The sequence below is a fragment of the Scatophagus argus genome, chromosome 11 (genome assembly GCF_020382885.2).
Source record: "Scatophagus argus isolate fScaArg1 chromosome 11, fScaArg1.pri, whole genome shotgun sequence".
NCBI lineage: Eukaryota > Metazoa > Chordata > Actinopteri > Scatophagidae > Scatophagus > Scatophagus argus.
In genome coordinates this window covers 21,460,007-21,484,885 of record NC_058503.1, presented here as the reverse complement: position 1 = coordinate 21,484,885, position 24,879 = coordinate 21,460,007, and the positions used below count along the sequence as shown (strand labels likewise).

Here is a 24,879-nt window from a genome sequence, read left to right as displayed (position 1 = left end):
CTGCACTCAATCATCCAATCAAGCTGCTGCTGCATTTAAACCCCAGTGTGCAGTCTCATCTCTGCCATGTTGCATTTCCTTTCTCATGTTCCTGCACGGTTTGCTTCTTGCTCTGTAAACACACGTATCATGACACTGTTTGCACTCAGACACCATCAGTTTGGTCTCTGGAGCCACAACATGTTAGACCCAGCTAGATTCAGGTGTAGCTGGGTGTTCAGATCCTTTAGACCCCCAAAGTTCAGAGGTTCCACCTTGAAAAGATGTCAATATCATCTGCACATCTGAATTTCTGCAATTGTTCTTGTGTTTAAGCCTTTATTCAAAACAAGAAAGAAAAGAATCAGTTGCTCATGTTTATTAGAAAGTCTAATTCATTTTTATTTCCCACTATGCCCCTGATGAAACACAAATTTCATTAAAACCAAATGAAACAAAAATGAAAACAGCTTGAAAAGTACATTCCTTTTCTCTCAATAGCTGGAACGTGTGTGTTTGAGGCAGCGGATCCAGAAGTGCACTTAGCATTACATCATTGTTTAAGCATCCAAGCAGTTGGTCGCTGTCACTTAAATACACACGCCGCCATACAAGACTTGTGTAAACATTGCTGTGCATTGTGTGATTGTAAAATAGTGAAGGAATGATTCCACAGGGATCAAGTGAGTTTGAAAACAATATCAATCAATAGAAGCCAATGTGAATGTGGAATGTAAAAAACATAACATATATATATAAAAAAGATTACTGCATTGAATAATGCCAGTCCTGCATGTACTGATTCACTGCTAATCTCTGTTCAAGATATTCATATATGTTTCGTGTTTAATTATAAAACTGAATTTTTAAAAAATATGAAAACCCATATGATGTCACTGATCCAGAAAACTTGACTGAATGCACAACTCATCTGTCAAAAAACAAACAAACAAAAAAAAACATACTATGTAGCACCAGTAGGTTAAAACAAATCATGCAGCAAATTGTGTTGCCTTGCTTCTTGTTGTGAGAAAGACTAATTCAAGAATTTTTGGGGATAAAGTTCATTTTTGTGGAATCCAGTGCAGCCACCATTGCTTTGGTATTGCATCCTGACAATACGGCCATTTTGGATGTTTCTCCTCAGAATCCCCTTAACAGAAGGGATGGCCGGCCGTGTGCGCTTGTGTCCTATGTTCTTATAGCAGCGACGACTCTTTGTTTGATGGGTGCTGGTGATGAGTAAAAACAAAACACGGTGAGCAATCTCCTCTTAAAAAACCCAGCATAGCATTGATGATATGCATGCACAAGTTCTACAGAACATTAAAAAAGTTCACCCTGAGCTGTTGATGGCAGCTCAAGCCCCCCAACATAAATGTACTAATTTTTAACTAGAGAAGGTCATCCGAACACACACAGGAAACCTGTCCATCATCACCTCATTTCAGCATGTGGCAGCACATGAAAGCTGTGTCAAGCATTCAGCTTTTTTCTGGATTTATAGGGACTTGTTACATGTATCCTCTGCTTAGTCTGAGCCACCCTGCAGGACAATCCACAGTGCTGCCTCCACTCAGGTGTTTCCGATCATTCATCAGTTACCTGTGCACCAGCAATACCTGAGAACTGATTCTGCAATGCTGCTACAACTATGAACAAGACACGTACCTGGTTTCACACAAGCCTTCAAGCACTGCTCGTGCGTGTCAAAGCGATTCCGGTTTCCACCACAGCCTCCATACCAGAAGCGCGAGCAGCTCTGGCTGGGGGCATCGTAGAACCACTTGAGGACAAATTTGGCACAAGTGCCTTCCTCTTTGGGAAGCTGGCAAATGTCTACAGCTGTGGAGGCCGCTGTGAGGGAAGGGATGAAGAGCAACAACATGAGAGCACAAATCTCTGGTGAGGCTGCAAGTTCCTACTCACTGTAAATACATTAGATTAGATTTTAAATGTGAGTTGAGCAGTCAGCAGTAAGTATATCATTGCCATTACACACAATGAGTAATAATGAAGAGATGATGTCAGTAATTTAGCAGGGACTTGTTTGTGATGTGGAATGGAATACAATGCTTCAAGGAAAGAACAAAAGCACTTCCATCACAACAGGCTTTTATCCATCCACAATCATGAGATCGAGCACATTTGGTGTAGAGTAGACTCTCCATTACTGTAAGTATCCTGTGCCAACTCACTCCAATGCTGACAAGGGTCTGACAAATAGAACTTGCTCTCTATGAGAACTACTGCCAACAAAACAATGAACCAGTGAACAAGGCTTTCCATTCATTTTCTCTGTGGTTATGACTTGGCGTGTTCCTGCGACAAAAGCATAACCTTCTCATTTTCCACGCTTGGCCCTTTACTTGTTCCGTCAGTCATTTAGATCATCTGAGGGGCACCGGAGGAGGTGGGCGGGTTTTGCATTTGAACACAAAGGACTTGTTGTTTTGCAAAGCGAGCGCAGTTTGTGGAAATTGAATTAAGTAACAGTGATGTAACATGGAATAGTGGTGGCCTGATGTATAGATATACGCCCAACATTAGGGGTCTGAGAGGTTTGATTCAAATCACGTATTTGAGGTTGTGGATTTGCTTGTTTTAAAACAGACCTGGAGGGAAGTGCTTTTTCTTTCCTGTTGGACACACACATCAAAGTCAATTACGACTTCAAAAGGGAGGAAATGGTAACATAATCCTGTAGGCATATAGAAAACTATTCACGCTATTTGGTGACTGTGTGTCAGATCTCACCAGGAGCCGGGAGGATCTCCACCTGTTCAGTCTGCTGCACTTCTGGCTGAGGCTCCGGCACTGTGGAAACATGAAAATGTATTCTTTTAAGCTCAAAGGAAAAACTATCAGAAGTATTTGCGACATGTAATGCAATATAAATGACCAGAAAAAGGCAATCCTCATTAGCTGTCACAAATTATCCACATTGGCAGGCTGCTTTTCCTACTTAAACTCCTCAGCACGCTCATCATGGAGTGATGCTTGTATGAATTGAGTGTATTTAACTGAGTGTTTGTGAAACTCTGTCTGCTTAACTACTGTTGTTTGGAGTGGTGATTTAAGAAAGACCACACCCTTCAGAATACAGTCGCATCGCTCATGCTGTCTCATGTACACCATTTCAGTACGCATGTGCTTGGCTGTGACAGGACTATAGTATATAGCTGGAGTACAAAGTACGTTTAAGTAAAAAGTCATCTGCTGGTTTTGTATCTGGCGTTGAAGCTCGTAATATGCTGGATTGTATCAAACCACCACTAGAGAAGGCAGCACGTTGCCTCAGAGGGCCTGGCGCCGACAGCTACTTACCTGACCTCATGCAGTTTTTCAAGCAGAGGGTCTCAGTGTCGAATCTATTGTCATTGCCTCCACAACCTCCATACCAGAACTGAGCACAGATCCCGTTCTTTCTGTCAAAGAACCACTTAGCCTGATAGTCTTTGCACGGCATTCCGGAGTCATAGTCAAGTGAGCATGGGTCTGCAAATTCGCTTACTAGAACATGCAAAAAACAAAACAACAGCAGTGATGGAAGACAGACAGAGAGAGAGTAAGTTCGAGTACATGTTCAACTACATGAGGCATACAGCAGTTACTTTGTGCTGTTAAAGTTGTTGCCAGTAATGGATAAATTCATACTGTTTTAGAAGTTTGGTGGCGTTCAAAAGGATCTAAAGTGGTCAAACGGGTCTTAGTGCTGATACGCTTCATTCTTATAGCGCAAAGGAAACTGCATGCAACAGACGAAGTTTCAGGAGTTTTGCATTATAAAGAGTTTGGATATTTGAAAACTAAAAGTAGTCAGTAGAAAGAAATTAAAAATCAGCTTGCAGGCGAATTGAAATGTTAGTTATGGCTACAGTTTCTGCTTAGATGTTAGTTCATACAGTCATTAAGGATTTGCATGGCTGTGTGGTCCAGGTTATCTGCATGTGAGTAATCCCAGATATCAATCCCAGAGATTCATCAGGTGATTAGTACAAAAATATTCCAGAGTTCATTGTCTATTAATTTCTCTCTGGGAGAAAGCTCAGTACACTGCACAGTGCTAGTAAACACACTCACAATTATCACACTCAGGGCCATCCTTGTGTTCTTCACTGAGTGTTAGGAGGGCATATTAAAAGCTTGGCTCATCAAACACCCTGATTTTAGAGCCTGTGTAGATATTCTCATGTTTCAGTTAAGCCTTAAGTACTTATGCCTCTCATAAAAAGCGGCAGCCGTAAGGCTTAATTCTTAAAAGAAACATGCAGCTCTTGATTTTCAGAGTTTTCTTGATATATTTTTTTTTTATGTGTGTGTTATTGAGTTGATTAATAGCACATTTGTGTAGTAGCTGAGCTGAAATATTGATGCATTACAGCACAGCAAGTGTGGTTCTTTGAGTTGAACATCATATTTCATCATCAATGCAGCCAAACACAAATCCATAGAGATCATTAGCATTAACGCACCAGTAGAATATACGGTAAGTATTCAATAGGTTATTTGTGCTGAAAGTTCAAAGGCAGTGCACTGTTCAAACTTCGTTGCCTCCTACAGTGCACTTCTGTTCTGATATGTGGCTGATGAGTTTAGGGGTCAACAGCAAAATACATACATATATATATATATATATATATATATATATATATATATATATATATATATATATATATATATATATATATATATATACATATATATATACATATATATATATATATACATATATATATATACATATATATATATATATATATATATATATATATATATATATATATATATATATATATATATATATATATATATATATATATATATATACATACACCAACCTTTCAGGCTGAAACTTGCCCATAGCACAGGGCACTGTGCACTGCACATCAAGTTCATGAAGCAATGGAAGATTTACGAGTTACATACCACACGTTTTTTTCAGTGAATAGGTTTAAAGAAGCATCCTGTCTGCTAAATAGCATTAATAAATAAAGATATGTAGGTCCAAAATCACAGAATGACTGACACACACACACACACACACAAACGCTCACTCATGCAGAGTCACTCACCAGTTTCTGGTCTGTCCAGTGGTGCGGTGACTTGGCTGCCGTGGTTATGCTCTGTTTTAGACTCTGCTGCTTCTGTCAAAGTGAAACCAGCAGTCATGCAGCAGCTTCAGTAATTCAGACAAGACAGCTGCCTGAGTGTTTAATGTTTATTTTAGCTTTGCCAAAAAATAAATGAAGGAAAATGTGTCTAATATTGTCAGTTTTTGACATAAATCTTATAACCTGGTGGTACTGATCACATTACTGTCAAACCACATATTTAGTATGTTGCTGTCTGTTGTGTTACAGTGCAGAGAAACTATTGCTAGTTGCTGTAATACATCAACTTGTGGGATAAAGGTGCGATGTAGGTGTGTTTATGGACTTACTGGTTGCCCTGATGCCTTTGCGGGTGGAGACAATTTGACCCTCTGCAGTGTAGGCGGTGACCACTGCGTGATATGTTTGAGAACTCTCCAAGTTGTCCACCGAGAGCTGCGTGCCCGACACGTTAGTCTTCAGCACCACTGCGTGGTCGCGCAGCCGTGTCACCACAACCTCAAAGTAGACAAAGTGCTTGGGGTCTGGGCTGCGCCAACGCAATTTCAGGCTGCTGGAGGTGACATTGAAGATGTGTAGCTCATCTGCATCTGAGGGGGTGAAATAAAAAGTTGTGAAGGCAGGACAGGGCACAATTTAAAAAAAAAAAAAAAAAAAAATTACGTCTTCATAGTTGGCAGAAAACAAGAGGAGGACTGTAGCTGTTATGATTGTCAGTGTGACAAAAAAGATCATTTATTGAGTAAGCAACAGGTCTTGGAGTGTGTGAACACAGAGTTAGTGGTTGGCTGTGCATGACGAGTGAAGAAAACAGATTCAACCAGACCAAACCCAACTGCTCTTGAAACTGACATTTGTGTACTTCCTTTTAGCACATTGAAAGTCTTACCATTCTGCTTTCTTTGATGAACCGCCTGGTGATTTTGGTGAAGCTTCTGATGTTTCCTTTAATAGATTAATAAAAAGGATTGAACAAAATCATCAATAATTCCGATAAAACAGTAACAAATGATAAGACAATAGACGATTCTTACTCCTGCTGCTGTGAGGATGTGAAGGGGTTTTTTAGTGGTTGGTCACTCTGAAACCACTTGCAGTTTTTGGAGACTTCTGGAGACATGTAGAAAGCATTTTCAACTGGAAAGAAAAACAACACAGAACAGGGCATGTCAGTCACAGGGACTTGGGCGAATTACTGAGGTTAATTCAAACTAAACTTGTAAATAATAATAAAAAAAAAAAAGTTAGAAAACTGATCTGGAACTTACTGCTGATGTATTTTGGCATCAGCTGGCCGAAGGTCTGGATGCGTTTGTCATAAAAGTGTGAGATGCTGTCCAGCCGCTTGAAGAAGACATCTGCCGGCTCACTCGCCATGCGTGACAAGACACGAGCATCTCCAGCGCTCAACGTTTCACCCACACCCAGGATGACAAGGAAGTAGCCTCTGCACTTGACTTCAGTGGCAATGCGGATGAGCTGCTCTGCCTCTTCCTCCACGCTTCCTGTCACGAAGAGCATCAGAACCTTCCTCTCACGTTGCAGAGGCGCCTTCTCAAACACTTGCTCCACAGTGGATTCAATAGCTGCTGCCAGTGCCCGGCCGCCCTCTAACTGCGGCGTCTTCTCCAATAGAAATTTGACAATATCCTGAGCTGAGTGATGCTCGGTCAAACCAATATCCACATGGATGGGAGAGCCAGTTTTGTTTTGGACGAACTTGTAAGGTGCTTGCTGGATCACAGACACTCTGGCATGGTGAGCGGATACTGTGGGGTTGGAAGACACTTGTAGCTGCTCCACTATGTGTGCTATGTAGCGTTTAATCTCTGTGAAGACTGTTGGGAAGGTGGACTCCGAGCTGTCCATGACGAAAGCCATGTCGATGTCCACGTCTGTGGTGAAAGACCTCCTGTCTCGGCTGCCCACTGGTGGCACATAGTCGCACATTTGGTCTGGAGAACAGGTGTCTGTGAAAAGGAAAACATGTAATGTAACTTCCTCTGCTACAACAAACGCCAGTGTAAGGTCATTCAACTGGTATGTTTCTGTACAATGATTATGACACCAAAGGTTTTGAATAACATTGGCTACAGCTATTTCCCATATGGTATAAAATACTAAAAGATGCAAAAACATGAGAAGCAAAACTTGAGTTGGAACAATTATTGGATGTGTGGAGGAACAAATTTGGAGTAAAATCTTTTTTATTATTGCTGTTTTTTTAAGGGTTATTGTTCAGTGAGAAAAAAACCCTTGGACTGTAGTTATTAGAGCTCTTACCCAGGCAGACATGGCAGTTCATGACCTTTTGGATGACTGAATTGTACTGCGCACTTCCAGGGCTGGGAAGAACAATTACCTGTCCCAGTGCTGTGTTGTTAACCTGAAGCACAAAGAGAAGCAAAAATGTTGAAAAAACGAAGTACATGTACATGTTTCCATTTGAGACATTTGCCTTTTTGTTCTACCTGCAGTGCTCTGCTGAGTGCTCTATCCTCACGGTTGACCAAAAACAGTGTGGCGATTCCAGCGTCATGGAGGCGAAGAGCTGCATTAGTAAGTGTTTGTGCTTGACCGCCTGCTCCACTGACGAAGAATATGGCCACCTTCCTCATGAGGAAACCACTGCGGACCCTCTTGAAGGTGTTCTGGGCCACAAAGCTCATGGCGACGTCCAACTTGCGCTCCTTCCTGGTCTGCAGGGTCTGCAGACCCTCGATGTGCTGCAGCAGGGCACGTTTCTTCATTGAATCAGCGAACCGGACCTCGGTGGTTACTTCATCATTGTACAGGGTCAGAGCAACACGAGCTCCTCTTGGACAGTTGCTCTCAGCAATGGTGATGTCTCTGACCAGGCGCAGGACTGTGTCACGCATGTTGTTGAAGTTTTGGCGGCTAGTGCCCTGAGAGACATCCAGGGCGAAGGCCAGCTCAGTGGGGTAGAGTGGGCATTCCTGCTTACCTAAAGATGTGCACAAAGAGGTTTTGTTATCTAAATAGTTGTGCATACAGGACATAGAATGTGAAATTATGTAATTGATACCTTTTTTGTACTTACCAAAACAGCAAGCTAGTAAAAGGGAAAAATGAAAAGACACAAATGTGGTGAGGCATTTTGTACTGCATTTCATTGTCGGGAGACATTGGCGATAGTTACTGAACTATACTTACGGCAGTTGTCCCTGATTTTCGTGACCAGGTCACATTGCTGAGGGCAAAGAGAAATTTGGAGAAAAATGTGTGAAGATTTTGATCAGACATCAGAAATGAGCTTTTGTTCGTTATATACAACTTCAGTTAGATATATATGCACATACCACAGCACCAGGTCCTCTCGGTCCTTTCTGACCCTTTGGGAACAACAGCAACAGTTGTGTCAACAGCTGGACAGTGCTTTCTTTTTATATTGCTTATATAACATGATTACTTTTGTTAAAAACTCAATATTATTCCTTGCAGTATATACCATGTGTCATGAGTTCTAGTGGTGAGAATCCATGAGAAAACAAAAGAAAAAACAAACCTCTTAAGATTGTACTGCAAATCATTTTTTGCTGTGGTGGCACCATGTCATTTAAATGGAATTTACACAACTTAGGAGCCAAGAATAGTATTTTAAGTTGCTTACATATGACCCAGGATATCCAACCTCTCCCTTCTGTCCTGGTGAGCCGATATTCCCAGAGACACCCTAGAAAGAATAAAAAATAAAATAGAAAAATTATTAGCTTTTAAACTATTGTACTGTCAGTAGTTCATGAAAGAACCCAACTCAAAAGCTTCACTCTCTTCAAAAACTGTGCCGACATTAATATGCTCATGCGGCTCATTCACCGCCAAGACTGCATACCATATAACTAAATCAAAACTTCAATACCAGTCCTCGAGTGTGTCTCCAAACACGTGTCCAATGATCTCCAGTCAAAACTGTGAGACCCTCAGGGATATTATACATCGTGTACTTTCACATTTAGAATATTTACTCCTATTAACCTAACCTAACTGGGGTCTGACAACTTACCCTCTGTCCACGATTCCCTCTGGGTCCAGGTCCACCCTTAGAGCCTGGTTCACCAGCAGCTCCCTGAAATGATGGAAGGAAAGAGACTGAATGCAGATGAACATCAAAAGAAAGGCTCAGAGTGACCAACTTGCCAATAAAGTTTGAAATATTTGACACTTCACTTCAAACGTCAGTCTTTTCTGTTACCTTAGGTCCTGGGAATCCAGGGAAGCCCTCATCACCCTGTGGAGGAAAATTTATATCTTTATATCTGATTTATATCATTATTGTCCCACTGAGTTTATAGCTGCACTGATAAATGTATCTGTAAATGGGCCAAAGCCAGTTCATTGCTGACAGTGATTATTCATTATCACAGTGTGTGTTTGTGAAAGGACTTCAAACAACTTTAATTGACTATCATCATCGTCATTATTATCACAATTTCTGTTTGTGCTTTCAGTTTCAGTGCATATTTCTAGCTAATCTAATAATTTTCATCAAAATGAAAACACGGCTTACAAAATCCACATATACATATATAGATTGCTTGTGGTCAAAATTCACTTGCCTTCCTTCCTGCAGGCCCTGGGATGCCAGTCCCGTCTCTTCCATCTTCACCCTATAAGAAAAACAAGACAAAACTGCTGGACAAACTTGCTTCCTTTGTAAAGGGCTTAATAACTGAGCTGCATGCACTCGTGGTCGTGAGAGGGAAACAAGAGCAAAACCCCCTCTCCTCTGTGTCCCAGCATAACAGTATTATGTACTGTACTGTTACGTGATACTACACGATGTTATGGTACTCATTCAAGACAGAAATCAGATACGATATGAATTTCCTGATTAAAAACACACCATACACATTATTGGATATAAAAGACCCTGCAACATAAGTCTTGCTTTAAACCACATGTGGCAGTGGTGCAAAGCAAAGCCTCCTCAATTTGTAGCCTGAAGCAGAAGTACTCCTGCCAGGGATGTTCTTCCACAAGCAGTTATTAAGTAAATTATCAAATAATCATATACTGTATCATGAAGTATAGACCTTTGGCTTTACTAGGATCATGATTAACCATTGCAAGTCTTGACATTTTGGAAAGTGGAATGTTTTAATTTGCTCATTTTGCACCAGTGTTTTGGCACACGTAAAGAAGATGTGGTTTCATTCTCACAGGCTCTCCGCGGGGACCACGAGGTCCTTCAACACCCTTAGGTCCTGGCTCTCCTGGCTCTCCCTACAAAGACAGAGATACAGAATGAGACAGAGAGAGAACTGGTCAAATATTTAAAGACAATGCCAAGACATCAGATGAAGAGTGAAATATTTCTTTGAACTGTCAGGTGAGTTTATATAGATTTAATTATACTCATATGCTTTTTTTGCAGATGATCTCAGCAGAGACTTAATGTTTTCTGATAGGGCTTTCATGTTTTGTCAAATGGACTACACATGTGTGTTCAGTAATGTGAGAGAAGTGGGATTAGGCCAGTGTGTTTAGAAATGAAACAAGCCTCATATGGAAAAACATAAGCCACGTCAAATCATGTTCCACTCGGTACCTTGCGACCAAGAGGTCCTCTTCTGCCTTTTTCTCCAGCTGAACCTGGACTACCTCCGGGACCCTTGAAAACAAAACATTAAGACATGATAATTCACTCATTAACATTTTATTTTTGTTTTGTTTACTGATGTGCTCCATAAATAATGTTAATATGTGTTTGATATGTTACAGATTGTTTTCAATAAAAATTGATCCAACAAGTTCACTCACTCTGGGTCCAGGGTTCCCATCTTCTCCTCTGGGTCCTGGTGCACCATTTGGTCCAGGTGGACCCTTGAAAAAAGACAAACCACACAGTGATGATGTATCAGTTTCTTGCATATTAAACATGGAATTCTGACGCATGTGTGCAGTACACATTTCAAGATATTTAAATGATCCACAGTCCAGTCAAAAACAATTTGTCACACTAGTAATGCATCCAAGAAAAGTATGAATGTCACCATATGCTATGCCATGTGTTTTGGCAAGTCCATTTGTAGGCTGAATAACAAAATAATTGAATCTGTAGAATGCCATGAGAAGAATAACAAACTTACTCTTGACCCTCCAATACCAGACTCTCCTGGAACCCCATCAGCTCCTGGCCTTCCGTTATTTCCCTTTAATGATGTCATAGCAGCACAATGTTACAATTAAGCCATTAAAAAGAGTCACAGCAGTAAATCTTAAATGGTGTGATGGACTTACAGCTGGTCCAGGTGCACCTCTTCTGCCATCAGCTCCCTGATGAAGTGGGAGTAGAAAAAGGTCTTGATTAACAAAAAAAACAGTGGTTTAAAAAAATTTTTTTTTAGCAAAGATAACAAATACATGGTACAATTGTTCACCTTTCTTCCGAGTTCACCAGGGGCCCCCTTCGTTCCATCTTCACCAGGCTCTCCCTATCATTTCGGAGCAGATATCAACGTTAAAACAGCCGACACAAATGACCACATAATGCTTAAGTGCCAGAGCTGCTATTTTATAGCAATACAACATGGGGAGGGGAAAAATTACCGCTGGTCCGGCATCACCAGGATCTCCTTTAGGTCCTGCATTGTTATTATCTTGTCCACTTGTGCCCTATTAAACAGAAATCACTTTTTCAGTTTCAGCTCATTTCAAATACCCCAAGACATAATTTTCCTAAGATGATAAAGAACACATTTCAATTCATGTAAACTGCCTGGGGAAGCAATGACAAGGTAAAGAATGGATGTATAATCATATACCGAATGATTAGACACAGCAATTTAGGCTAATGGCAACTGTTACTCACTGGGTCTCCTCTGATTCCCATTTCTCCTCTGTCTCCTGCTTGTCCCTTGATACCTTTGGGACCCTAAAAGTATGTTGAGAGAACATTTATCAGTACTAACCATATAAGTTTAAAATATGTCAGGTTAGCTAAAACTACAAGCAGATGCTCACTCTTCTGCCAGGATTTCCTCTGTCTCCTGGGGGTCCAGCCACTCCACTTTTGCCCTGAAAACATACAGGAGATGCCAATTAAAGCCCACAATCATGCATAAACCAGATCAGATTCACATGACTTTGCCACATGAATACATTAGTGGGATTCATTCCCCACACAACACATGTGAAAGTTACATATAGAAAGAAACATCTGAATGACAACAACCTAATATAAAACACACTTACCTCTTCTCCATTGATTCCATCAAGCCCAATCTCTCCAGATTCACCCTGCAACATGGTAACAGTTGGTTAGGTATTCAGCATATTATCCTTTTCTTGACAATGTTATCTAATAAGGAGAGCTGTAAAACATTAAGGAAAAATGCTCACCTTTTCTCCTGAATATCCACGGGCACCCTGAACAAAAGACAAAATTGTGTTACACCATTGTATTAAATAAATAGCTAAATGACTTTGACAGTTTACTATGACAAACATGTTTAAGTTAATATCAAAGTCTTTACCTTGACACCTCTCTGTCCAGGACATCCCTGGAAACCCTGAGTTCCATTCACACCAGGAAGACCTCTCTCTCCCTGTCAGCAGATAATAATAATAATAAAAAAACACATTGACAAAAAACAGGAGGTTTGCCACATAAAGGAACATCAAGTGGTGAAAAAACAAAATACTGAGAGTTACCACTGAAATGATAACTACAGGCCAGGGCAGATCACAGCGGAAAGTCTCTCATGAAAGCACTGTCAGGCTTTGAACACATTAAAGCAAGGCATTCAAACTTACAGGTCCACCCTCATCTCCGGGATGTCCTTGGCTTCCTTGTAATCCTGGACCACCCTGAATGACAAAATAACCAGATATTAGCTTCTGGCAAACAATTATTTTCCGGTATATTTTGTGTATTTTGAAGTATGAAGTAAGACAGCTGATACCTTAGGCCCTGGAAGTCCAACAGCTCCTCGGTCTCCTCTGGTGCCAATACATTTGCAAGGCACTGCACAGCACTCCCTCTCTGCAATATTGTCCTACACAGCAAAAGAAAACAAATATTGAGTAATTCACAGGGGAAGAATAAAGCTCATGAAAGTCCTCTCTGATTCAGTAAAACTCACCAGTTCCTCCATAAGCTCATAGTCCAAGTCCATGATATTCACTCTTAAGGGTCTGGTGTACCTGTACCCACGACCAAATTCCAGCTGCAATGCCTCCTCAAAACTGGGCACCCGTTCCAGCCCAACCAGGATGAAACTGTTAACTCCTGTTTTGCACATACAAGAGTTTCAGGAACAGAAACTTACCCTCTCAAATTACTTCAGTGATATTACTGTAGTTTTACAGCGGTTAAGGATAGATAGTTAGTCTCATTTTTACTGTATCATTTTTTTATTTTACCTGACTGCCGAAGTTCATCAACTTGCTTTTGCATTTCAAGATATGGAGCATCGAGACCATCAGTCAGATGAATGACAACCTTCAGAGAAAAAGCACAGCTGAGTTTCATACTTCCTTATATTTCCCATGAGTCTTTTAATTGTTTAGTTTAAACTAGGGATATCCTGATCCTGATCCTGCTTAGAGTCCTTTAATATTGAGTATCTGCGAATATCGAGTCCAGCATGGATTTGCTTTGCACACTGCCCTTTGCCTATGAGACAATCAGTCTGAATTGGAGATCAGAAAATCTGTGTAATGTTGTTTTGCCAATGTGTGTGTCAAAATTCAGGGTCACTTAACAGAGAACACAAATACATTCACACACTCCCAACGACAATAGAGTTCAAGGATAAATATGATTATACTGCTCAGAACTGCTCAGAATTGGCTCAGGATATCACTAGTTTAAAGTGCTTGGGTAACTAACCTTGACAACATTGTCCTGTCTGGTTTTGAATCTACTTGTGTAGGCTGAGATGGTCTTGCCATTGAGGACAAAGGGGCCACGACTCCGCAAAGCTCTGAATGTCTCAAAAAGCTCAAAAGCATTGTCTGTGAAGTCCAGTTGTACAGGCTCAGAGGCAGAGTCCATGGCCAGCATGCCCACTTGCACAGAGGGAATCTGCCCAGATGAGCAACTGATAGCTGCCATTTTTGAAATTCTCTGCAGAATGCCGCTCATCTTGCTCTGGAGGTTGGTCTGAGCACTGAAGATGTTCTGGGCAGAAACATCAAAGCCCACCAACACCTCTATGTTGCAGGCTGTAAAACAGAGCATGGTTTCATTTTAGGATTTTTTTGTGAACCACAGAAAACATCTGAAATCTGAAACTTTAAATTATAAGTTGCAAGATGTAAAACTCTTCAGAAATAAAGTTCATTAGCAAGAAAAAAAAATGCCTCTTACCTTTAGGAGTGTCTGTCGTACCAATACACAGCTTTCCCTTGACTTCATCATCCAGAGTCTCCAGGATTTGTTCATTGAGTTCTGAAAGTCCTGGAATGGTGCTTGCTCGAGCCACAGTAGTGGATTCGCTTGCTAGGTTTTGTAACTCATTCTCGGTGTCGCCTACTCCTACAGCAAAGATTCTCACACCCCTTTTCTTCAGTCCAAGGGCTGCTGTCTTGCCGTCATCAGCTGAGTTTCCTCCAGTGACAATCATTAGGATCTGAGGAGTGCCCTCGTCTATCCTACTGCCCTTTTCTTTGGTGAAGTGAACATTTTGAATGTGCCGAATGGCTGCACCAGTGTTGATTCTGTTTCCACCTTTGTACTCGATTCGGCTGATGGCATCTACAATCTCTTGTTTGTTCTTGTATGTGTTGAGGTAGAAAGAGTCAGTTACATCTGTGGCATAATGAGCCAGGCCAAACCGCAGGTTGTCTCTTTCAGTGAAGAACAGATCAACTAGGTTGGCAATAAACATCATCACTTCATTGAAATTGCTCCTGCCAAAGTTAATGGAGCCATCTACTAAAAACACTATATCAGCTTTTTTGGGTGCAGGCAGGCCTGGTGCTACATAAGGTAAGATGATATATTGAGGAGGATGGGGCAAAAAAAAAGAAAAAGAAAAAGATGAAAACAGAAAAAGAAATAGAGAAAAAAACGATTCATTAGATTCTAGCATTATAATATAGTATTAGTATAGTATATTATAGTTTAATTAGTTTACAGCAAAATGTGTATTCTAAAGCACTGTACATGTGTACATTTTCCAACTTACTAGGCTCTTCATAGTCTGGAACTTGTACTCCTGGGGTGCTTCCACTCAACCTGGCAATAAACCTGTCCTGGATAGCTGGCAGTCCAGGGAATGTAGGAACCTGTAGAACATCATCTGGGGTGGTGGCAATTTGGATTAGCTGCCTTGTGTTAGCACCACCAGCTCCAACACCAATACAGTTGACCTTGGAATCCTTAAGTTGACGTCCATAATCAGCAACATCTTGGGGGGACCGTTCACCTGTGAGGACCACGAGGTGCTGGGAGGCCTCATCCAGACGAACACCAGACGAGGGTCTTAACTCGTTCTCTATAACATACTTAATGGCATCAGCCAGATCTGATGACCGGCCACCCATCTGACGAAGTCTTCTGATAGCAGATATGACAGCTGGCTTGTTGTTGTGTGAGTTGAGTGAGAACTCTGTTTTAACTCTGTCTGCATACTGGACAACAGCCACACGCACTTGATCAGGTTGTATGTTGAGTTGTTGGACAATGCTGAGGATGAAGTCACGGATATGAGCGATGCCAAGTGCACCTGTACTGTCTGAGCTGTCAATCAGGAAGATTATGTCCTTTTTCCCAAAATCTAGGTTGCCTGCAAAATAAGCACAACAAAAAGAAAGGAGGGATATACTTTTAGAAGATATACTATAATTTTGAAGTACATTAGAGAAATACTGATGCTTTTATTTGTCATTTCTATCACTGTAACAGCACTCCATAATAGAATAAAGCTCCAGGGATTTGTAATGGGTGTCAGAAGCTTTACTTCTATACAACCAGTACAATAATTATGCATTTTTTCAGTTATATGAAGAATAAAAAACAAATGACCTAAACTAACAGCTGATTTAAGCACTTATAATGTCAAGTTAACCTAAATCTGCAATATAGATAATATTTCTTACCCAAGTCCACTGAGGGAGGAACGTAACTGTTGATATCATCGAGAGATATTGTTTTGACTGAGTCAATGAGCTGTGTCTCCACTCTTGGAAGCTGCTGGAAACTGTCAACTGTATATACAAGTTCAGGCTTCAGAGAAATCTGTCTCAGTTCACTGGGGTCTGCATTCCTTGAACCAACAGCAAGTGGTGCAACCCGGCTTCTCTTAAGCTGCTCAGCAGCAGTAGATACATCATCTGTAGACTTGCCACCTGTAACTAGAATAAGGAACTGAGGCACACCTTCCTCGATGCGGCTTCCTGAGGTCCTCTGGTAGATGTTTCTGGAAACATGCTCAAGAGCACGACCTGTGTTTAGGCGGTTCCCACCTTTGCTTTGAAGTTTCATCACAGCCTGGCGTACCTCATCTTTGGTGGAGAATTCATTCAGAAGAAATTCTGTCCTGGGGTCATCACTGTACTGCACCACTGAAATTCTGACCTTATTCAATCCTACATCCAGCTTGTCCACAACTCTTCTTATCATTTCACGGATGGAAGGGAACTCACTACGCACTGCTGTTGTGCCATCAATAAGAAAGACGACATCCCTCCTTTCTCCTTCTGCTGGTGTGATTACTGCACAGAAAGAATGCAAGCAAAGTAGTATAGTATCATGGCAAACTACAGAGTTCTTGACAGATATAGAGGTCATACATTTTGACTGGTAGAGTTAAATTTCATGTAAAAACAAGTCACATATGGAACTTTAAACTTGATTTTAAGAGAAAAACAGAGCAAAAGTACCGTCATATGTTGGGAATACTGGACGCATTCTGGCAATATCCTCATCTGACAATTCGGTGAGGGTGGTGATTAAGTTTTCTTGCACTGTGTACAGGCCAGGGAGGTCGTCTACAGTGAAGGCAAATTTAGGCACGTATGATACCGTCTGGAGGTCTGTAAGTTTAACTTCCCTGGTCCCAATGCTGAAGGGAAGAACTCTAGATTGTTTGAGAGAAGAGGCTGCACGGCTGATGTCATCTGATGAAGGTCCACTGGAGACAACAATAACAAACTGTGGTACACCCTCTTGCTTCCTGCTACCGCGTGCCGCTGTCAGAATGTCGTCACTGACAAACTGCAAAGCCTGACCCAGGTTACGTCGTCTTCCTCCTCGCTGCCTCATTCCCCTCACCGCATTCAAAACACCTTCTTTGGTTGTATGTGTGTTAAGAAACATGTCAGCCTGCGCATAGTCACCATACTGGACCACACCGATCCGGATCTTATTCTCGCCCACACTGAGACTTTCCACAATCCTCCGGATAAACTCCTTGATGATAGGAAATTCCCGTCCAACACCATCAGATCCATCAACAAGGAAAACGATATCCTTCCGGGGGCCCTGTGACTCAGCTGAAAGAAAAAGAGAAAATATGGTATTATGTTCTGCCGCTGCTTTTCTGTGAAACCAGATTCTGATCTGTCTCGATTGCAAGTACTGAAAAATATCTTGTTTCAAATGAAAAGCTGGATGAAAGTTAATGGAAGTTAAATTGCTCAGGAGAAAAAAAGGTGCATATGTCATGAATGTCTGTAGTAGCTTGGTTGCCAAACATGTGGAATGATAAAGCCAGTCAGCCAAGTCAGCCAATTTCTCTGTGTTGTTTTGCCTCTAGCCTGTGATTACAATATGTTATGTCATCATTTGGTTTCATCATGAAAATGGATGTTAGCCTTTTATTTGCAAATTACAAATAAATATCTTATTCATCTTTTCTTGTGCTCCCACGTTACCAACTACGTTGACAATATTTGCTTTATCTGATAAGGTGAAGGACTGCACATTTATGTTTTAAAAAAAACAAAAACAAAAAACCTTGCTGTCCAAGCATGATGAAATTAGGAATGAAGATCTCTCAAAAAAACTGCTTCATTGTAGAATGATGGACATCCTGACAGTTGCAACGTTGCCATTGTTTGAGGGAGAATAAAGACAATCCTCAAACTCAAGAAAAATGCTTAAAATCTGAAGGGTGGAAGGATAGATTTGAAGACCACTCCCATCACATTTTGTTGACAAAAGAAGACACTTTTCTTTTGATAAGTGATAAGTCCTTGCTGTGTTTTCATTGGTTAAAAAATGGAAACAATGAATAGAAATGACTGCAATAGAGTAAAAGTAAAATGCAAAAAACATAAAGATCGAATTGAAGCTCAGGCTGATAATGTGACAAGTCTAGTGTTGTTGAATTACTGAATAATACTGTCCTACGTTTCAGCACTTCTCCAACACCCAAGTACAAATATGCCAAGTGCAAAGAAGTACATGTTTAAATACCATTGCTGCCTATTCAAATAGCAACGGAACTGACCATTGTGGGAAAATGCTCAAAATACTACTAATCTAGCACATGAGAAAAACAATGCTCTCAATTATTTCAAGCACTGAGTCTGAAACCAAATTAGAACAACCATAAGAAAAATCTGACTTCTGTATTGTAATTTGAATGTATCTCAAAAGGAAACAATAGATGGATACGTAATAACAGTGTTTATCTTAATCACTTACTGTATGAGCAAAAAGTATATGTCAGAACCAATGTGAATCTAAAGGCTCAGATGAAGGAACTGACCATGCTTGTTAACATACCAGGTACAGTTGGTGATTCTGGGGTGCCATTAAAAACCACAGCCTCCACAGAGGACTGAAGTTGCTGTTGGACTCTGGGAAGGTCAGTGAATTCAGATACAGACAATGCATAACTAGGATCGTGGGATATCTTCTGCAGTTCTCTGCTATTAGACGTCCGGCGTCCAATTGCAAACATAACAACACCGATATCTTTGAGAGCAGAGGCTGGTGCATCAACACTGTCAAAAGACCTGTCGCCAATTAGCATTATTAGGATCTGTGGAACTCCTTCCAGGCGCCTGCTTCCGGCAGAGGCCGTGAAGACATTATTCTTCAAGAAATGGAGGGCTGCTCCAGTGTTGAGGGGTCTTCCGCCTTTGTGCCTCAAACCTCTGACAGTGTCAAGGATCTCGCCTTTTGTTGTGTACGTGTTCAGATAGAACTGGACAGTTGGATCTCGGCTGTACTGAACCACTGAGACACGGTCTTTGTTGTCATCCACACTGAGTGTGTCTACTACTCTTTGGACAAAGTCTCGCATTGCTGGGAATCCACTTCTAGTACCATCAGATCCATCCAACAAGAACACAACATCCTTTCCTGCTGGCCGTCTCGCCACTGGGGAACATAAAATTTCACACATAGTTATTAGGTTCATGCGTCCAACGTGTCCTGTACCAAAGATAGGTGATGAAAGCTAACCTCGGTGTTTACAGCTTACGCTTTTGTTGCTGGCACGCCGTTTTTTGTATTGGTTTTTATTTATTATTATTATTTTGGGTTTTTTTTATTTTGCTATTGTCAAAGTGGCACTAGATGACTTCAGCTTAGTAATTTACACTTCACTGCACTTCAATTTGCGTACTGCCGTCACAGTGGAATGTAAAGAAACGGTCACTTTCTTACCAGTTACTGTTGGTGCCTCGGGTGTGGCCCTCACTTGCACCTTGCTCATTACAGAGGAGAGTTGTTCTTGGACACCGGGGAGGTCAGCGAACTGAGACACTGATAGAGCATAACTAGGCTCGTATGATATCTTCTGCAGCTCACTTCTGTCAGAGCCGCTTGTTCCAATGCCAATCACAAAGATGCCCTGCTGTTTGAGAGCAGCGGCTGGGGTATCTACATCGTCAAAAGACCTTCCTCCATTTAGCAGGATCAACATCTGCGGCACACCTTGCTGGCGTCTACTCCCGGAGGAGGTTGTAATGACATTGTCCCTGACGTACTGGAGGGCTGCACCTGTGTTGAGGGGTCTGCCTCCTCTGTGTTTCAGCCCTCTGAGCGAATTCACAATATCCTCTCTTGTGCTGTAAGTGTTCAGATAGAAATTGACCTCCGCATCTCTGCTGTACTGGACCACAGAGACACGGTCATTGTTTGGTCCCACATTCAGTTTTTCCACAACTTTCTCAACAAAATCGCGCATGGCAGGGAAGCCATTTCTTGTCACATCAGAACCATCCAGAAGGAACACAACATCCTTTTTGCCAGTGTCAACTGAGAAAGGACAGGAAAACAAAAAATGAAAACCATGCAAAGACTACGCTGGTGGACTAATCATGAAGTGGTGGACTTTTGGTTCTATTCTTTGGAAGCACTCGCCACTGCATGCATTCATTTTAAACAGTTAGGCAGTAGACCACTAAGACCTCTCTTCAGAAGTACCTGCAAATGTACTTAAACTACTATCATACTTCATTCTTTTGCTTCACTGTAGCTGAAATAAGTCAGGTAGTAGCCTTTCAGGCCAGCCAGGGGCCATGCTTGTTAACATACCAGGTACAGTTGGTGATTCTGGGGTGACGTCAATAACCACAGCCTCCACGGAGGTCTGAAGTTGCTGTTGGACTCTGGGAAGGTCAGTGAATTCAGATACAGATAAAGCAGAACTGGGATCGTGGGATATCTTCTGCAGTTCCCCGCTATCGGAGTTCCTGCTTCCAATTGCAAAGATCAAGACACCCAGCTGTTTGAGAGCAGAGGCTGGTGCATCAACACTGTCAAAAGACCTTCCACCACTCAGCAATATCAGGACCTGTGGAACTCCTTCCAGGCGCCTGCTTCCGGCAGAGGCCGTGAAGACATTATCCCTCAAGTACTGGAGAGCTTCTCCAGTGTTGAGGGGTCTTCCGCCTTTGTGCCTCAAACCTCTGACAGTGTCAAGGATCTCGCCTTTTGTTGTGTACGTGTTCAGATAGAACTGGACAGTTGGATCTCGGCTGTACTGAACCACTGAGACACGGTCTTTGTTGTCATCCACACTGAGTGTGTCTACTACTCTTTGGACAAAGTCTCGCATTGCTGGGAATCCACTTCTAGTACCATCAGATCCATCCAACAAGAACACAACATCCTTTCCTGCTGGCCGTCTCGCCACTGGGGAACATAAAATTTCACACATAGTTATTAGGTTCATGCGTCCAACGTGTCCTGTACCAAAGATAGGTGATGAAAGCTAACCTCGGTGTTTACAGCTTACGCTTTTGTTGCTGGCACGCCGTTTTTTGTATTGGTTTTTATTTATTATTATTATTTTGGGTTTTTTTTTATTTTGCTATTGTCAAAGTGGCACTAGATGACTTCAGCTTAGTAATTTACACTTCACTGCACTTCAATTTGCGTACTGCCGTCACAGTGGAATGTAAAGAAACGGTCACTTTCTTACCAGTTACTGTTGGTGCCTCGGGTGTGGCCCTCACTTGCACCTTGCTCATTACAGAGGAGAGTTGTTCTTGGACACCGGGGAGGTCAGCGAACTCAGACACTGATAGAGCATAACTAGGCTCGTATGATATCTTCTGCAGCTCACTTCTGTCAGAGCCGCTTGTTCCAATGCCAATCACAAAGATGCCCTGCTGTTTGAGAGCAGCGGCTGGGGTATCTACATCGTCAAAAGACCTTCCTCCATTTAGCAGGATCAACATCTGCGGCACACCTTGCTGGCGTCTACTCCCGGAGGAGGTTGTAATGACATTGTCCCTGACGTACTGGAGGGCTGCACCTGTGTTGAGGGGTCTGCCTCCTCTGTGTTTCAGCCCTCTGAGCGAATTCACAATATCCTCTCTTGTGCTGTAAGTGTTCAGATAGAAATTGACCTCCGCATCTCTGCTGTACTGGACCACAGAGACACGGTCATTGTTTGGTCCCACATTCAGTTTTTCCACAACTTTCTCAACAAAATCGCGCATGGCAGGGAAGCCATTTCTTGTCACATCAGAACCATCCAGAAGGAACACAACATCCTTTTTGCCAGTGTCAACTGAGAAAGGACAGGAAAACAAAAAATGAAAACCATGCAAAGACTACGCTGGTGGACTAATCATGAAGTGGTGGACTTTTGGTTCTATTCTTTGGAAGCACTCGCCACTGCATGCATTCATTTTAAACAGTTAGGCAGTAGACCACTAAGACCTCTCTTCAGAAGTACCTGCAAATGTACTTAAACTACTATCATACTTCATTCTTTTGCTTCACTGTAGCTGAAATAAGTCAGGTAGTAGCCTTTCAGGCCAGCCAGGGGCCATGCTTCTTAACATACCAGGTACAGTTGGTGATTCTGGGGTGACGTCAATAACCACAGCCTCCACGGAGGCCTGAAGTTGCTGTTGGACTCTGGGAAGGTCAGTGAATTCAGATACAGATAAAGCAGAACTGGGATCGTGGGATATCTTCTGCAGTTCCCCGCCATCGGAGTTCCTGCTTCCAATTGCAAAGATCAAGACACCCAGCTGTTTGAGAGCAGAGGCTGGTGCATCAACACTGTCAAAAGACCTTCCACCACTCAGCAATATCAGGACCTGTGGAACTCCTTCCAGGCGCCTGCTTCCGGCAGAGGCCGTGAAGACATTATCCCTCAAGTACTGGAGAGCTTCTCCAGTGTTGAGGGGTCTTCCGCCTTTGTGCCTCAAACCTCTGACAGTGTCAAGGATCTCGCCTTTTGTTGTGTACGTGTTCAGATAGAACTGGACAGTTGGATCTCGGCTGTACTGAACCACTGAGACACGGTCTTTGTTGTCATCCACACTGAGTGTGTCTACTACTCTTTGGACAAAGTCTCGCATTGCTGGGAATCCACTTCTAGTACCATCAGATCCATCCAACAAGAACACAACATCCTTTCCTGCTGGCCGTCTCGCCACTGGGGAACATAAAATTTCACACATAGTTATTAGGTTCATGCGTCCAACGTGTCCTGTACCAAAGATAGGTGATGAAAGCTAACCTCGGTGTTTACAGCTTACGCTGTTGTTGCTGGCACGCCGTTTTTTGTATTGGTTTTTATTTATTATTATTATTTTGGGGTTTTTTTTATTTTGCTATTGTCAAAGTGGCACTAGATGACTTCAGCTTAGTAATTTACACTTCACTGCACTTCAATTTGCGTACTGCCGTCACAGTGGAATGTAAAGAAACGGTCACTTTCTTACCAGTTACTGTTGGTGCCTCGGGTGTGGCCCTCACTTGCACCTTGCTCATTACAGAGGAGAGTTGTTCTTGGACACCGGGGAGGTCAGCGAACTCAGACACTGATAGAGCATAACTAGGCTCGTATGATATCTTCTGCAGCTCACTTCTGTCAGAGCCGCTTGTTCCAATGCCAATCACAAAGATGCCCTGCTGTTTGAGAGCAGCGGCTGGGGTATCTACATCGTCAAAAGACCTTCCTCCATTTAGCAGGATCAACATCTGCGGCACACCTTGCTGGCGTCTACTCCCGGAGGAGGTTGTAATGACATTGTCCCTGACGTACTGGAGGGCTGCACCTGTGTTGAGGGGTCTGCCTCCTCTGTGTTTCAGCCCTCTGAGCGAATTCACAATATCCTCTCTTGTGCTGTAAGTGTTCAGATAGAAATTGACCTCCGCATCTCTGCTGTACTGGACCACAGAGACACGGTCATTGTTTGGTCCCACATTCAGTTTTTCCACAACTTTCTCAACAAAATCGCGCATGGCAGGGAAGCCATTTCTTGTCACATCAGAACCATCCAGAAGGAACACAACATCCTTTTTGCCAGTGTCAACTGAGAAAGGACAGGAAAACCAAAAATAAAAACCATGCAAAGAATACGCTGGTGGACTAATCATGAAGTGGTGGACTTTTGGTTTCTTTCTTTGGAAGGCCGGAGTTCTGCAGTATTGCATCAGCATTCTTGGTTCATTTTTTGTCCGTCCATTACCTTTAAATGTAACAATTGTTCACTTTCTTACCAATTAGTTTTTTTTATTGGATTAATAGCTTCTCATTTGGAATTTAAAGAAGACTTCAAATGTCAAAACAATGTCCACTTTGCTTATTCAATTTGTGTTGGATCAAGACCTTTTGCCTTCCTTACACGCATCAATATGTAAACAAGTATATAAATATTTGTTTGTTCTTCAACATGCAGCTGAAAAAGTTGTGTTTTCGAGTATAAACTGAATCATACAATATACCCTTTGCAAATAGTCTTACCAGTCACTCCTGTTCTTGAACTTTCATTTTTTAATTTTTCTTCTGTAATTGCAGCAACCACTTGGTCTAGTATATTTGGAAGTTCAGCCATTTCAGAAAGCGATATGGTGTAACTTGAATCATGCGATATTTTCATCATTTCCTTGTGGTCAGAGTTTGTTGTTCCAATGGTTAATATTGTGACATTGCTTCCTTTTAGAGAAGCAACAGGCAAATCGACACTGTCACTTGATGGTCCATTACTTAAAACGACAAGGATCTGTGGCACATTCACACTGTGTCTGCTCCCAGAGGCAGCTGTGAATACATTTTCTTTCACATATTTTAGAGCTGCACCCATTTTGAGAAGTCTTCCACCTTTGTGTGAGAGCCTTTTGACAGCTGTAAGGATATCTTCCTTCCTCATGAATGAATTCAAAAAAAAATTGGCTACCGCCACATTGCTGAACTGAATCACTGCAGCTCTGTCTTTATTTGGTCCAATGTTAAGGCTTTCTATTACTTTGTATAGGAAATCTTGAATGGCTGAAAATCCATTTCTTGTATTATCAGAGCCATCCAGAAGAAAAACTATGTCCCTTCCCTTTTGATCACTTTGCTCTGTTAACAAAAATAGATATAATTTTTATTATATTAATCACAATTATTAT

At 41.8% G+C, this 24,879-nt stretch overlaps 1 protein-coding gene across 7 annotated transcripts in view; it reads right to left on the bottom strand.

Moving 5' to 3' along the window:
* Positions 1 to 343: 343 nt before the first annotated feature.
* Positions 344 to 24,879, bottom strand: part of LOC124066600 (collagen alpha-3(VI) chain-like) — a 45,887-nt gene continuing 21,351 nt past the window's right edge. For 6 of the 7 annotated variants that reach the window (XM_046403120.1, XM_046403122.1, XM_046403123.1 and 3 more), the window contains 46 exons: positions 24,230 to 24,829; positions 23,205 to 23,798; positions 22,316 to 22,915; positions 21,443 to 22,036; positions 20,554 to 21,153; positions 19,681 to 20,274; positions 18,793 to 19,392; positions 16,944 to 17,555; positions 16,161 to 16,775; positions 15,248 to 15,847; positions 14,428 to 15,039; positions 13,948 to 14,282; positions 13,479 to 13,557; positions 13,199 to 13,344; positions 13,019 to 13,111; positions 12,870 to 12,923; positions 12,590 to 12,661; positions 12,456 to 12,482; positions 12,309 to 12,353; positions 12,078 to 12,131; positions 11,926 to 11,988; positions 11,664 to 11,729; positions 11,495 to 11,548; positions 11,355 to 11,390; positions 11,204 to 11,266; positions 10,875 to 10,937; positions 10,663 to 10,725; positions 10,275 to 10,337; positions 9,671 to 9,721; positions 9,307 to 9,342; positions 9,118 to 9,180; positions 8,725 to 8,787; positions 8,414 to 8,446; positions 8,268 to 8,304; positions 8,155 to 8,166; positions 7,565 to 8,058; positions 7,377 to 7,479; positions 6,362 to 7,063; positions 6,128 to 6,230; positions 5,983 to 6,038; positions 5,423 to 5,683; positions 5,055 to 5,126; positions 3,307 to 3,492; positions 2,737 to 2,796; positions 1,651 to 1,836; positions 344 to 1,211 (listed from right to left, as the gene is read on the bottom strand). In XM_046403120.1, the coding sequence (XP_046259076.1) occupies positions 1,171 to 1,211; positions 1,651 to 1,836; positions 2,737 to 2,796; positions 3,307 to 3,492; positions 5,055 to 5,126; positions 5,423 to 5,683; positions 5,983 to 6,038; positions 6,128 to 6,230; positions 6,362 to 7,063; positions 7,377 to 7,479; positions 7,565 to 8,058; positions 8,155 to 8,166; positions 8,268 to 8,304; positions 8,414 to 8,446; positions 8,725 to 8,787; positions 9,118 to 9,180; positions 9,307 to 9,342; positions 9,671 to 9,721; positions 10,275 to 10,337; positions 10,663 to 10,725; positions 10,875 to 10,937; positions 11,204 to 11,266; positions 11,355 to 11,390; positions 11,495 to 11,548; positions 11,664 to 11,729; positions 11,926 to 11,988; positions 12,078 to 12,131; positions 12,309 to 12,353; positions 12,456 to 12,482; positions 12,590 to 12,661; positions 12,870 to 12,923; positions 13,019 to 13,111; positions 13,199 to 13,344; positions 13,479 to 13,557; positions 13,948 to 14,282; positions 14,428 to 15,039; positions 15,248 to 15,847; positions 16,161 to 16,775; positions 16,944 to 17,555; positions 18,793 to 19,392; positions 19,681 to 20,274; positions 20,554 to 21,153; positions 21,443 to 22,036; positions 22,316 to 22,915; positions 23,205 to 23,798; positions 24,230 to 24,829 (10,556 nt within the window). In that variant the 3' untranslated portion in view covers positions 344 to 1,170. The remainder of the gene's footprint in view (positions 1,212 to 1,650; positions 1,837 to 2,736; positions 2,797 to 3,306; positions 3,493 to 5,054; positions 5,127 to 5,422; positions 5,684 to 5,982; positions 6,039 to 6,127; positions 6,231 to 6,361; positions 7,064 to 7,376; positions 7,480 to 7,564; positions 8,059 to 8,154; positions 8,167 to 8,267; positions 8,305 to 8,413; positions 8,447 to 8,724; positions 8,788 to 9,117; positions 9,181 to 9,306; positions 9,343 to 9,670; positions 9,722 to 10,274; positions 10,338 to 10,662; positions 10,726 to 10,874; positions 10,938 to 11,203; positions 11,267 to 11,354; positions 11,391 to 11,494; positions 11,549 to 11,663; positions 11,730 to 11,925; positions 11,989 to 12,077; positions 12,132 to 12,308; positions 12,354 to 12,455; positions 12,483 to 12,589; positions 12,662 to 12,869; positions 12,924 to 13,018; positions 13,112 to 13,198; positions 13,345 to 13,478; positions 13,558 to 13,947; positions 14,283 to 14,427; positions 15,040 to 15,247; positions 15,848 to 16,160; positions 16,776 to 16,943; positions 17,556 to 18,792; positions 19,393 to 19,680; positions 20,275 to 20,553; positions 21,154 to 21,442; positions 22,037 to 22,315; positions 22,916 to 23,204; positions 23,799 to 24,229; positions 24,830 to 24,879) is intronic. The other variant, XM_046403121.1, reaches the window with a different exon arrangement.